General features: G+C 30.2%; 2 protein-coding genes across 2 annotated transcripts; one reads left to right on the top strand and one right to left on the bottom strand.

Annotated features, from left to right (window-relative positions):
- Positions 1–3,926: 3,926 nt before the first annotated feature.
- LOC114175850 (protein high chlorophyll fluorescent 107) lies at positions 3,927–7,290 on the bottom strand. Its single transcript, XM_028060681.1, has 8 exons — positions 6,706–7,290; positions 6,459–6,602; positions 5,862–6,167; positions 5,703–5,762; positions 5,279–5,524; positions 4,887–4,997; positions 4,620–4,796; positions 3,927–4,449 (listed from the first exon to the last, which is right to left on the bottom strand). Exons 1-8 carry the CDS (start codon positions 7,237–7,239, stop codon positions 4,063–4,065), a joined length of 1,965 nt encoding a protein of 654 aa, XP_027916482.1. The 5' UTR covers positions 7,240–7,290; the 3' UTR covers positions 3,927–4,062.
- A 6,896-nt stretch (positions 7,291–14,186) lies between these two features.
- On the top strand, positions 14,187–14,944 carry LOC114177153 (dirigent protein 11-like). The gene has a single exon (XM_028062409.1). It carries the CDS (start codon positions 14,322–14,324, stop codon positions 14,862–14,864), a length of 543 nt encoding a protein of 180 aa, XP_027918210.1. The 5' UTR covers positions 14,187–14,321; the 3' UTR covers positions 14,865–14,944.
- Positions 14,945–15,780: the final 836 nt, after the last annotated feature.

Here is a 15,780-nt window from a genome sequence, read left to right as displayed (position 1 = left end):
TATATATATATATATATATATATATATATATATATATATATATATATTTCATTTTCCTGAAAGTACATGCAAGAGTTTATGTAACGACAGACATTCAATTTATTTTCTTAAGTGTATTGTTCTGAAGGTTGAATTATGTTAAATGATTGTGGTTATCACTTGAGATGAGGCAAACTAGGAACCTTTGTTGAAGAAAGCACGTGAAGAGAAGGAATATAGTTAAATCACAGTGTGTACATATTCACTCGTTTCTTTCTTATCACTACTATTGGTTTTACGTTTAGTCATTCAGCTTATAATTGCTTTGTCCTTCTATGTCTGATGGAGAAAACACTGTCACAAGCCTACTTTAGACGTGATGGAAAATATCGAGAAACATGAGGGCATGGGAGTGTCAGATTCCATTACTTTATTTCATTTTCCTTTTTCCTTTTAAGAATTTTGCCTCTCTTTTCAATCTCTCGTATGGTTTACAGAAAGGAAAAGGGTTTTGTAAACCATTTATAAGGAGTTTGACTATTGTGCATTCTAATGAAGAGTTTGTAGAAATTCTGCATGTATTTCTGAATATACATCCATCGACTACTGCATTATATCCGAATATTTCAGCGTCTTGTCTATTTCTATCTGTCGCTCCAATCGCAAATCGAAACGTTTTAACTTCTTTTATTGACACTGTTATATTTTGGTTCTTTCGAAGAAGAGGAGGTTAACTATGAAGTTCCAACATCAATGAGATATGAGTTTAAAATAAGGTACCGACAATAAGTTGATGAGTCTTTATTTTTATATAATGTTCTATTTTCTCATTTTTACCAACTTAGACTCACACTTGAATTATTCTAACCATCTTTCCCTCAAGATGAGTCTCTTTCATCACATTAGTACACTCGTCCTCCAGTGGAAGTCATTCTTTTTAACGGGACACACTTACCTAAAATTATTGTCATGAAGACTTTCGATACAAGAACATTGTACTCATCTTAGTCGGTCACCATGATTACTCATCGACTCTAATACCACTTGTTAGGTATATGGAAGGAGGAGATTCAATGAAAAGATACAATACCAATAAAACATGAGTCCAATCACATAAGACATTGACACGACTTTCAATCTTAACCTTATATAGTAAAAATCTTCTCTCTTTTTTTTTTTTTATGGTTTTCTAAAACAACATTAACAGGTTTGTTCTATATTTCTAACACCGTGTAGCACGTACAATGTTAATGTGTTTTCATTAGGCAATTGATTGCATAATATTAAGTAATTTTATTTATAAGTTTACATAATTAGAGGTAATAAAATGCATCTGGGAAAGATACGTATAGAATATCATTCTACTTCTTTAATCATAAAATAGAAAGATATAGGATATTCCATTTCCTAATTTTCTACTGAAAAGTCTTATTCAAGATAAAAAAATTCAATTTTGAGTTATTAATATTTATTTATTTATTTATTTTTATCGCAGTATTCATCACTGTATGTTTTTTTTCTTTCATGTACTTCTTTCCTGGTTCATTCAAAAAGTATATATACACAATCATCAGATTCCTTTAGAAGCTTAGAGCACCATATAAGATCTGATATATAAGACGAGAATATGACATGACAAGCAATGATAAAGTGTTATATCGTCGACTATTATTGATGCATATATTAATTTTATAAAGGTTTAATTACTCGTATGATACTCACTTTGATAAGAGTGTACCAATTTGGTACTTGTCGAAAAAAAAATGTCAATTGCGTTCTCACTTTTGAAAAAGTGCATCAATCAGGTCCCTTTCAGAAAAAAATAATTAACGCCGTTAACGGCAAGCCACGTGTCACTTTCACGTTTTTTTATTTTTATTTTTTAATTTTTTTTTAATTTTTTTTAAATTTTTTTTAAAATTTTTTTTAAAATTTTTTTTAAAATTTTTTAAATTTTTTTTGTAAAAAAATTTTGTTGCCACGTGTCAAGTCCATGTTTTGACATGTGGCAATGTCAGTGCCAAGTGGCAAGATAATGCCACGTGTGACAACTGTCATTGTACTGATTCTAATTTAGTACCTATATGTACCTGATTGTTTCAATTTAGTCCCCACTTTTGTGCCTTTAATTCAATTTTATCCCAATGTTTTTAAATAATTGAAGAAGATTTTTTAAGTCAATTTTTTATAAGATTAAAAGTAATTAAGCATAAATATTTTTACAATATTAAGTACTATGATATTTATATTGAAATTTAGTTGTACAAAAAATGTTATACTAATAGAACAATATAATCATCTACTTTTTTTTTTTAAAGTAAAACAATATTGTTTCTGTCGAATTCAAGACCAAATATATTATTTGTATAAATATTATACTAATATATTTTTATTAAAAATAACTTTTTAGCATATTATGTTATTGTATATTATTAACCCATATCTTGTCAATGTATTCTTTGACCACTAAATTTTAAGATAAATATAAGTACTTAATTTTGTAAAAATAATTATACTTAATTAGTATTAATCTTATAAAAAAATGAATTAAAAAACATATACTTCAATTATTAAAAAAAATTGGGACAAAATTGAACCAAAAAGACAAAAGTGGGTACTAAATTGAAACAATCAGGTACATATTGGTACTAAATTGAGATAAGTACAGTGACAGTTGTCACACGTGACTTTATCTTGTCACGTGACACTGACATTGCCACGTGTCAAAATAGGGACTTGACACATGGCAACAAAAATTTTTTTACAAAAAAAATTAAAAAAATTTAAACAAAAACTTAAAAATTAAAAAAATGTGAGAGTGACACGTGGCCTGCCGTTAACGACGTTAATTATTTTTTTCTGAAAGGGACCTGATTGATGCACTTTTTCAAAAATGGAGACGCAATTGACACTTTTTTTTCGACGGGTACCAAATTGACACACTTCTAGTAAAGTGGATATCATCCGAGTAATTAAACATTTTATAAATAATACGAACAATGAGAATATATTATATAGAGATTAATGATGGGAAATTTCAATTTAGATAAAAAATATATATATAGTTTGGTGACGAACCGTTGATTTTTTATTTTATTTTTTTACTTTCGATGTGTTTTGTAATCCATGACTAACTATTAATTTAAACTCTTATACATGTCATGGTATCATAAATATTCGTGTGAATTAAAGTTAATAAATTGTTGTTAATATGTTAATAGTTTGACATTAATTATATTACTTAATATCAAAATATTAAAATATTTTACTCGTTGTACGATATTAATTATATTTGTTAATATAACTCCTATGATTTGCATAGATAGTTAATTTTTGAAATTCTGCATTTTTTATATTTAATTGAATTAAATAGATGTAACAGATGATCGTATGAATGGTAATTAAGGAGAATGTATAGTACAATGTGTGTTGAATTACAAAATTAAGCAAAGGAAATATTTAAATTTAATTAATATAGCAAATCACATAGATTGAATATTTGAGGTGAGAGTCGTCAAAAAATGCACATACGTATCCTATCTCATATATTTTTCATTATAGTAATTATGTATTGGAACATCAATAAACGATGTCACACGTACAAGATTATAAATCCATGTGTATATTTTGTAATTTGTAAAAGAACTTGTTTAAGCATTTTGAAATTAACTATAATTTTATATGTTACCTTGAAGAGTTTGTTAAAGTAAAGTAAAAATAATTTATATACATATCATTAGTTGTTTCTATAAAAGAAAAAATTATAAACGCATGTTACATGCTTCTCACAAAGTAAGTCCAAATAAAGCATAAAAAAATCCAGACATTAAACAAATTATAAATCCAGATATGTAAATTAATTAATTAATCGTAGATATGTAAATTATAAGTCCAAATTAATTTTATTAAATTTAAGAGATATTATGACTAGGATTGATTAAAAAAACTTAGATGAGAAATTAGTATATTTGTATCGTATTCAAAAATATTTGTTTCTAAGGCCGTGTTGAACACAAGGTAAAACAGCTCTTATGCCATGCCACGGTCACTGTTAAAATCAAGTAAATCTTTACAAGACAACACCTAAACAACATTTCTTTGTACTTGCACTTTAGCAATTCTGTTATTTGGTCGCCATATCCTTCTACCAGATGGTGGAATTCTCTTCTCAGAAGAAATTTTGGGCGCTTCCAACTGAATTTCCAGATTGGACGAATCTAAGGATAACCTTTTCATAATGAAAGCATCCAAATCGAAGTCACTTTCACCATTCGCATCATCCTCATCATCGTCCTCAATAGAAAAATCGCCACTGTTTTTATCTGTTCCCGAAATATTTCTCGAAGAATTAAACGGCATGTTGTAGGAATTTGGGCTCAGCTTGAGGAGCGTCTTTAAAGTGTCAATGGCAGGGTCTAAAATATCTAAGAATCCCATAACCCATGAAGCATCATCTACAACTTCTGTGCGCTGTACCATGCAACAAATAAAGTTTCTCATGTTAGCAGCGCACAAGGATATTTTCTCAAAAGTTAAATTATCTACATGTTACACAGTGCAATCTTTTAATTTTCAAAAAATTGGTCTGAGATTATAGAGGTCCCGGTCATAAAAAATTTCTTATAATATATGACAGTTACCTGTTGGAAATAGAGATTACGAATCTCTTCAGCACGCACGGAGTTTCCTTGTTCTTCCTCCATTGCTGCCCAAGTCATCCATGTCACATAACTCTGAGAATTTACATTCAGCGAGGATTTAAATAATCTACGTGCAGTTGAAAGATTGCCAACCCTCTGCTCCAGAACACCCCAGGCCTGCATTGGAGAAAATAGTCACAGCAAGTGATTATTAAGCTTTGTAGAGACTCAAGTTGTAACAAGATTCATCATATGCACGCGTGTCACCTGAAGGCATCTGGCAGCAGTTTCACTGTTCTGATCAATTGATAGAGTTTTTTGGTAGAATTCTCTGGCTTTATTCATGTTTCCTTCCTTCCATTCCATCCAACCCCAAGCCTACATTCCGCCAATTTTTCTGGTCAATCACTCTCTTTTCAAATAGTTATATACGAAAATATCTATAGGTGGGGGAATCAAAAGTATGCAGTAAGATAGAAGTCATGATTCATGCAACACTGTTTTAAATCTGAAAGATAAACTATTTTGCATGTTGAATTAGTATGTATGGCACAAATTCCTCATCATGTCAAGCTTAGTTTACAGAACACTAAAAGAAGGGAATAAAAAATTGGGTAATGATATTTAAGATAAATGATCCATGAAAAGAAATTTCTTACAAACCAAACAGGTTGGTGCCTTGGATTCAATTCTGACGCTCTCCTGAACAAAACCCGAGCAAGGTTTGCAGTTGAGTGTTGGTATTCTAATAAAGCAAGAGATTGAAGTAGAACAGCATCCCTCGGATTTAGAGTGTGGCCTATCTTTAAAAGTTTTCTTCCCTTGTCAATGTTACCAATGTTTGCTTCAAAAACGCCCCATACATGCCAAGCAAACCTATTTTTGGGACTAGCCTGTACTGCTTTCTATTAAAAAATAAATAAAACACACATAAGTCACGCTATGACGAAAAATAATAAAATCAAATGACTGAAAAAAAAAATGTCCCAACTCGTAATGACTATATAGTCTGTCTAGTTCAAAAAACCAGATGAATCAGAACAAAAAGAAAAAGAAAAAGGAACTCGTAATGTTAAATACAACCTCAAACAATTTCCTAGCAGCACGGTAGTTTTCTTGTTCCACCTCCATTTGTGCCCAACTCTAGAAAGAATAAACATGATTAGATCGATGAGATAACAAGAACTACATAAAAGGTTTAGTTTATAAACGATATCCCTCATATATATAACCATGACTTACAAGCCAACTAGCACAGCTATTAGGATTACACTTTGTGGCCTGATTGAATAAATAACGAGCCTGCTGATATCTTTTTGCTCTAGCTTCAAGCAGTGCAAGTGTTTGGTATATGTACTCATTCTGTCCACCATATTGAAGACCTTTACCGAGTAGACTCCTTGCCTTCTTTATATTTCCCTGCTTTAACTCTAGAACTGCCCATCCATGCCAAGCAGCAACATGCTTCTTATCAGCAACCGTCGCAGCATCAAACAACTCTCTTGCTCTCCTCAAATTTCCCATTTGCATTTCAAGAACAGCCCAGCACTGTCCAAACACAACTTTAACTTCTTAACTTCAGAGGTTAAAATTCATCGTATCAGAGTATCGGAAACAATCATTAGGATTTGTCATAGGAGAATTGCAGGCACTATAAAACTATGTCCTGAATTCTAAATCTTTAACACACACCCTAGTAGTAGTCTCTAAATTTTTACTTTGTATTGCTTTCAAGTTCTCTTAGGAAATCAAACATATCACCAGAATGATTTTATTGAACAAACATGATTTGAAGGAGGCAAAGCAAACAGTACATGCAAAACACACTTGAACACTGACCTGCCAAATGTAAGCATTTTCACCCTGCGTAGCCTGGCAACCCTTCTCGTATATCTCTCTGGCTTCACCTGTTTTCGATTGCTTGCTCAAAATCTTTCCAAGTACCACGTAAGGTCGACCATCTTCAGGCCAGAGGCTTATACACTTCCATTCCCATTCCCATTCAAAACCATCAGAAAAGAAATTGCCAATATTTCCACAGAAACAAACTCGGTAACTAAAGAAGAGGAAAAACGTGACACCACACCTTTCGAAGCAATGCCTCTGCTTCTTCATATCGAAAGCTTCTTCTAGCCATAAGCTTCGCCCTGTATAACGCCAAGTCCAAATTCACTTTCAGGGGTCTCTCTTTCGATTCCACCCTCTCAGGTTCAAACATGGGCATCTTCTTCGCGAATTTCGCAAGCCCCGCGTCGATCACCGAGGCCTTCGCGTCACCACCGTCATCCGCCTCGTTCTCCTTATCTTCTTCCTCCTCCTCCGCCTCCTCCTCTTCCTCTTCGCCGGAAAAATCCGTCACCGGCCGGCGAACCGCAAGAGCTTCCACGGAGCCTGAGTCTTCCGGCGAAACTGCATTGCTGTAATTCTGTTCCGATGAAAGGGCATTTTTGTCCAGCACCGTGGTGAACGAGGAGGATGAGTCGCTGAGAGAGCAACACGGAGCATGTGAGTGTAGGGGAAAAATGGGTACTTTATGTGTGAGCTTGAAGATATAGTTAGGGTTCTTGGACTGAGTTACGAAAGCGAAGGCGGAAGAGGAAGAAGAAGGGACGGCGTTCATTTCTGGTTAACGGTCTAAACTGTTTCGTGTTTTCTACGTACAGAGCAATTGTTGAAGAAGAAGAGAGTGAGTGGAATTACCGTTATTACCCTCTGTTGGGTAGCAAAGACGGGTTCATGATTCAAGTGGAAGGGTAGTTTGGTAGTTGTACATGCTACGTGTCAGTGGACTGAAATTATCCACGTAACTACGTGGCTTATGTGGCTGAGGAATTCATCTTGATGCAGATTTTAGTCACACGTGTGGGTTCGTGATTGGCATGTGTGCGGGTTCCAGATTTTACAAACGTGGATAAATCATAAACGATGAATAAACTGGAGAAATAATGGAATGTGATGACTGTACAAAATTATTTATTATTAATTACAAAAGTTAACAACCTGTCTCCAAAATTTAATTGTAACTTTCATATATTACCATTATAATTCTAAATTTATTTTTACTTCTCTCTACAATTACACTGTTTACTCACCGTTTCTTTGGTCTTTGACTATCAAAAGCTTGTTCGAAACAGAAATATTTTTCTAGCACTTCGATCATCCTGAGAAGCTAAAAATCCAGTTTTTAAACATATTTATAAAAAAAAAAAATGCTTATAGAAATGTTAGAGGTCGATTTCCCAATACAGCAAGTTCTAAAGCTTTTTCCAAGTGGACAAACAAATTCAATTTTAATTGAAATTTTTAATTCAAATATATAGCTTAATTGAATTGTGTTTCAACGATATGACTTAAAAAACAACGTTAAATATCGATGCATATATAATTGGTTAAAATATTTGTCGTCCTTGATAACGATTTCCACTTTAAAAAACAAGGACTGTTCATCCCATAATTGATTGGAATTGGTTTTAAAAGTTTAAAAAATAGGAAAAAAATTAATAAAGCAACTTCTTAATTTTCTGAAGAAAATATCTTGTTTAATTTTGTATAAAATAGATCTTGATTAATATATACACATAAATAATATCTTTGTAAAAATCATGGAATAGTCTTTAAAAAGACTGATTAAATTTGCAGGAATTGAGACTTTGCATGTCTTATATGTTTTTATACATATGTTCATAACAATCAAGAATTTAGAATTTCTATTGAATTTTTTTATATTTTTTACTGTCATAATATATTAATTATCACTAATTTTAATATTTTAAAATATATTTAAAATACTCATATAATATATTTTTAATGTTTAATAGAAATAAATAATAATAAATAATCTAGACTCCAAGAATAAAGATATGATAATTTACTTTAAAATATCATTCATGTCACATCCCATACCGACTTACAATTGTAGATAAAAATCAAAATTTTTATCAATAATAAAAAGTAAAAACAATATATATATATATAGAAAGACATATTCATTTTAATTATATCTTATTAAAGACTAACACTTAATACGTTGAAGACTATTCCAATTTCTTATTTTATAGTGGTACATGTTACCACGTTACACTTATTAAAAAATTAATAATTAATATTACACAGATGAGTTGTTCCCTATTCTTTTATTCTTTATTCTCTATTGTTTCTTCTCTATTATTTATTATTCTCTCTATTATTCACTTTATTTCATAACACGTTATCAGCACCATGCTCCAACCAATTGAGGACTAGTGGAAACTTTTTCTCTATAACGACAATGCTCTGCACGTCTCAATACAGGCTCTTTCTAATCCTTTCTCAAATTATAATTTTACCTTATATTCTTCCTCTTGTGATAAGAATTATTTAACTTTATCAATTTTCATCTCCGTCTTATTATTTTTATTTTTATTTTGACGGTGATTATTATTATTATTATTATTATTATTATTATTTTATATGCTAGTTTTAAACACACAAAATGTTGCAAAATTTGGATTTGTGACCCTTGATATTATAAGGAAGAATTCCTTATATTGGATTTTAAATGTTGAAATATATTTAGATGCAATGGATATTGGGATACCATTAAATAAAGAAATAAAGCATCTAAGCAACATGACAAGAATATTGTGAAAAGAGATTTCACAAATATTGTGAATTTATTTCATGCCTATGTATGGCTGACTGGACAAAGCAATAAAGCTTTTGATGAAAAATCATGAGATCCGCCTAATCTGCTCCATTCCCAGAAGTGAATGCAACAATCAATATTATGAATTTATTTCATGTCTTTGTATGGCTGAACAAAGCAATGAGCTTTTGATAAAAAATCATGAAACTTGTCCAAATTGGTTCTGTTCCATTCCCAGAAGTGAATGCAACAACATTTTATTTATATTTTCATGATTGATCATGATCTTGATTTTGGACATGGTTATAAAGAAAATTTCAAAGACACATTTTGTCACCAGAAGTGGCACGATAATGTGAAAAAAAGGAAAAGGAAAATGTGAAAATATTGACAAAAAGATGAAAGTATATATTATCATTACGGTGGTAAAGGTCATTTGAGTTATACTTATTGTACACCAAAGCATCTTACAAATAATGAGAAGAACATAGAAACACAATTTGCTTATGAAGATGGTGATTCTGATTATGGCCATATGGATGCTACTCATCTTGATATTGTTATTTTCTTTGCTAAAGCAAATGGAAGCATTGATCACCTCATTGATTATGAGAGTGTTAAAAAAAATCTCATATTGATATTTAAGTTTATATGAAAAACGAATGTTTGCACTAGTACCAAAAGAATGCCTTATTGATAGTGCAACAACTTATACAATTCTCAAGAGTAATAAATTTTTCTCTTGTTTGATAATGTGAGACATCGATGTTAGTATTTTTTATAGTATTACAAATATATTTGAAGACTCTAGAAGAGCTATTATACTTCTACCAAGAAGTTGAATAGAAACTTACTAAGTTTCAATGATATTTGTCTAAATGGATATTATATTGAGACAAACAATGAAAAAGATATGAAATATCTTTATATCTCTATGATTGAGTTGAAAAAGAAAGTGTATTGGAGAAATTATCAACATTCTCTTATAGTTTGTACTACAAGTTTATTAGTACAATTGAAATGCATGTCATGGTAAACCAAAAATTTACAAATCAAAATGATTGACTTATTTGACATGATCAGTTATTATGATGCGAAAAAAAAAGGTTGAAAAACTCATGTGGACACGTTTGAAGCGTGGTAGACCTATTGGTTCCAAAAATAAAAACTCTTGAATAAGAAAGTGAGTTAATATGCAAAATGACCTAATCGAAAAGGTTGAAATTTCAAAAGATTCATTTGACATAATTAATGGTTCGGTTCCAGAAGAACCTCAAGTACCTGAAATGGTTGAAATGATGAGATCTCAATAAATTATGTCATGAATCATAGAATATGAAACCAAAATAAAGTTAACATTGACGAAACTTTTACTTATAACATAGCGATGAATGTTATGAATGACAATGAGGATCAATAAACAATGATCATTGAAGATTGTCGGCGAAGAAAAGATTGGCCAAAATGAAAATATGCAAAGAAGCATAATTGTATTTGCTTACTGAACGAAAGATTTTTGGACGTATAGTTCGCACACCTGAAGTTGTGAAACTTGTTGGGTACATATGGATTTTTGCACAAAAATAAAATTAAAAATGATGAAATTGTTAGATACAAAGCATAATTGGTTGCTAAAGGTTATTCACAAAACCTTGTATTGATTAGTGAAAAAACATGTTCACTAGTATTGGATGCAACAACATTGCAATATTCGATTATCCTAGTTGCACAACAAGGTTTTCATTTACATCTAATGGATGATGTTACAACCTATTCGTACGATTCTTTTGAGAATCATATTTATATGAAAATCTCTGAAGGATTTTATTTGTCCAACAAGACAAATTCTAAAGAGGGTTATTCAATAAAATTGAACATGCTCTTTTATTGATTAAAGCAAGGATGTGTGTGGTATAACCATCTTATTGAGTTCTTATTAAAATAAGGATATGGAAATGATCCTTTTTGTCCTTGTATTTATATGAAAATATTAGAAAATCAATTTTTCATAATTATTGTTTATGTAGATGACATAAACATCGTTGAAACTACTAATGAGCTCACAAGGCAATTGAAAGAATTTGAGATGAATGATCTTTGAAGGACAAAGTCTTGTTTGAAATTAGAAATTGAGTATTTAAATAAAATTATTTTTATACATCAAGAGGCTTATATGATTAAGGTGCTTAAAATGTTCTAAATGGACAAGTCATGTCCATTATGCACTCCAATAGTTGTGAGGTCGTTAGATGTTGATAAAGACTCTTCTTAGACCTCAAGAAAATGATGAAGATCTTCTTGGTCTAGAAGCACCATATCTTAGTGTCATAGAAACACTAATGTATCTTGCGAATTATACTCGATCTAATATTGCATTTGCTATAAATTTGTTAAGCAATATATAGTTCTTCAACTACAAGAAGAAAATGGTTTGGAGTAAAACATATATTTCGTTACTTTAAGGATACTACGAATATGAGCTTATTCCATCCAAATGATTCAGATTCAAACCAATGGGTTATGGATATGCATGTTATTTTACATATTCTTACAATGTCACAATGGTTGATCACAAACAAGATGTTTGTTCACATGTGGTAGCACAATGGTTTCATGAAGGTATATGAAACAAACCATAGTAGCAACATCGTCTAATCATACAAAATTACGAGGAAAGTTGTGAATATGTTTGGTTAAGGTTTATAATTCAACATGTGCAAGAAACTTGTGACTATCCCCGAGAAAGATGGAATCAACAACCATATATGAAGACAATAGTGTATTGTTCAATTGAAAGGATGATATAGATATCCAAAAATTCGTTCATCTGAAAATATGACAAGTCTATTTGTAAAGTTTTTGCCAAGAAAAACTTTTGAGCAAATGACTCACAAATTCGGACTCTGTCACCTTAATGATGTAAGTTTACATGAGAGAGAGAAATAGAATATGTGATGAACAATATTATATTAAAGAATACAGAATGTTGTACTCTTTTTCCTTCACTAGGTTTTTTATCCCAAAGGAGTTTTCCTAGTAAGGTTTTAACGAGACACATTCTTTATCAATGGACACTCAAGGGAGAGTGTTATGAATTAATGATTGTCCATTGATTTGATACATTTACTCATATGATTCATTACTCTTTATAGTAAATATTTGTATTAACTAAGTTGATTTGTTTCCTTTATGGATTACATATTGTATCTATAAATATGACTCTTCCTATCAATAATAATACACAGATGAGTTGCTCCCTATTCTCTTATTCTTTATTCTCTATTGTTTCTTCTCTATTATCTATTATCTCTCTATTATTCACTTTATTTCATAACACCTTTAACTTATTACCACTCAATATCTTAATTTATGTTGAAAAAAAATTAATATTTGGTTTATGGAAAATATCATTTTTATAAAAAGTGACCTCAATTTTGGTGAGATAGAACTTCCTTACATATATTATAGAAACAATAATAGAATAAATTTATTTAACTTATCACCATTTAAGTTCTTATTTTTATTTTATGTGATTAGATCATTAATAAAACATATTTAAAAAAAATAACATATCATTTAGATATTTCATACATTATAGTATAAAACATCACATGCTCATACATTCCATAAAACAATCATAATGGGATAGACACTATTTATCTCATTTGTGATCTTGTTTCTTAAAATCGAGTAACTATTTTTTGTTTAAGGAATATAGTTCTAAATAAGTGAAACAAACTATTATAAACAAAATTGATTGTGTCCCTTTTTTTCTCCTTCCAAACTCAAATGTTAATTTTTGTGTTTTAATTTTTTTAGGAATTTAAATATGAATCGAAAGTGAAATTTAATAGAGATAAAAAATTAAGTAACATATAAAAAATAAAATACACAAATATACTTAACTTACCTTTCAATCTCTTTATAAATTTCTCACTGATTAGTAACAAATCTGTATCCAAACAAATCTCCTAACATTTTCCATCTCTTCCAACACCACCACAACAATTCAATTTTAAACAAAATTCTAATAAACATATACATAGCCTATATTTTGTATTATTTATTCATTTAAAATTTACTGTTATTAAAATTATCACGTCTTATAAATAAAATCAATTAGTCAACATAGTATAATATTCGATCATAAATGTCATTTTAATTTTAAAAACTATAAATCAGAACAATAACTCTGGTTTATTTATAAAAAATATATAAAATAATGTCAGACTTTTATTACATGATTATACCAAAAAAAAAACGTATATAATCGCACTACACCTGTCATTTCATTTTTCTTTTCAATAAAAAAAAAGGAAAAAAAAAAAAAAAAACAACACTAACTCTGGTTAGGTTACACAAGCCTAAAGCATCAGCAAGCAACATTTGCTGCTATAGCATTCCAAACCCTCCAAGAAGACTGTTAGCTCCAATTTTTGCTAGTATGATAAATTGAGGAAGAAAACTGCAAATTGATCTAACAGAAAAGTTTGAAAGATCAAACTAGAAAATTTAAGTAGTAGTTATGTGGGAGAATATCTAGATATACCTACAGCTACAAAATAACTGCCAAAAAACTACAATTTCATAAATTTAAATAAGAAAAAAATATGAAATCAAATTTTAAATTATTATTCTATGATTAATATATATCTCACTAATATTGAATTTTATTACTTGAATTAAAAAAATCAAATTAATTTTACTATAAATTATTAACATATAACAAAAGTATACAGGTGGGAAATCTGATACTTGCTTCATCAACAAACAATAATTAAATAAATATCCACATTATTCATGGGTATCATCTACCTACCCATTTTTTTTTTCCGATGTGCAACTTTCAACTGATTTAAATTTCTAACCATCCAAATTAAAGCATAGAATAGTACCAGTGGAATCTAACCCAATTTGTCACTTTCCTCTGAGAATCTTGGTTTATCAACATACAAGCATCTTGAACCACCACAATTAAATTAATTAATTAGCCAATCTTGATTAATCAGCCCTAAAGCATCTTAATTAAATAAACACCAGGTAGAAAACCAAACAAAGAACAAGGACAAACCAGGATCATGAGCAATCCACTGAACCTAACTTCGAACCTCTTCTTCTTCATCCTCACCTTGACCATCCTCTATGCAGCCTACACATTCTCCACATTCCAACCCAAGCAAACCAATCTCATATTCTACGTCCATGATCACTTCACCGGCGACCACTCCACGGCGATTACGGTGGCCGGAAAGACTGGACCCGTCTCCAACATCCTAAACTTTGGCACTGTGGCCATCGTCGATGACCCAGTTACAGAAGGACCCAACATCGATTCAACACTCATTGGTAGAGCTCAGGGTATGTACATAAATTCGCAGCTTGATGGGAAAGGCTTGTACATGGTTTTCTCTGTGATCTTCACCGGTGGGGAATTCAAAGGTAGCAGCTTGGAGATTCAGGGATCTGATATCTTCACAATGAAGGAAAGAGAGTTCGGAGTTGTGTCTGGCACTGGTTATTTCAGGTTTGTGAAAGGATATGGGATTATGGAAACTGAATTCATGGATATAGCTACACTTAGGGCCACTCTTAAACTCACTGTAACACTCAAACATTACTGACAAAACTCACTGTTATGTTTTTTCTTATGATATGATGGTACAAACATTTGTTACTGAGTCATATTTACACCCAGTAAAAAGTTAGACATATATCTCCTTTAACTTATTATCAAATAATGTCTGAATCTATGTTTCAAAGGGTTAACATTAGGTTCAAAAAAATGTAACTTTTTTAGAAATCAACCTTATTTTTTGTGAGATATGGAGTTTACTTGCATATATTATTAAAACAATGATAGAAGAACCTTATTTAACTTATCGCCAATTGAATTTTTTTATTTATGTGATTAAATCATTAGTAAAATATATTGTAAAACGATAATTTGTTTGTGTAAATTTATATCATTTTTAGGCAACCTCGTTTTTTAAAATCGATGAACTATTTCTTGGTTAAGTAATTCTAAAGAAGAGAAACAAGATATAATAACATCTCTCTTACTAAGCTTAAGTAATTATTTTTTGGAAAGTTAATTATATCTCTTTCTCGCTCGATCTAAGCTTCAATGTTAATTTTGTATTTTAGCTATTTTATGTTAAAAATTCAAATTTGAATTAAAAATCTCATATTTAATAAAAAAAATTATGCATTATATAAAAAAGTAAGATCACATACAGGGATATATCTAACTTATCTTAAAGTTTTGAATTACAAATAAAGTTATAATCTTTTCATAATTTTTCATTGGTGAGGGATTTGTATCCCAAAACAAATCTGCTAACATTTTGCGTCTCTCCAAACAACACCACAACATAATCGATTATTCTTCAATTTTAAACAAAAACTCTAATAAACATATACATAGCCTATATTTTGTATTATTTATTCATTTAAAAATGACTTTTATTGAAATTATCACGTCTTATAAATAAATAATTAGTCAACATAATAATAATCTTCGATTATACATTTAATGTT

This window comes from Vigna unguiculata, chromosome 3, assembly GCF_004118075.2.
Source record: "Vigna unguiculata cultivar IT97K-499-35 chromosome 3, ASM411807v1, whole genome shotgun sequence".
Taxonomy (NCBI): Eukaryota; Viridiplantae; Streptophyta; class Magnoliopsida; order Fabales; family Fabaceae; genus Vigna; species Vigna unguiculata.
This window is presented reverse-complemented; position numbering and strand designations above follow the sequence as displayed.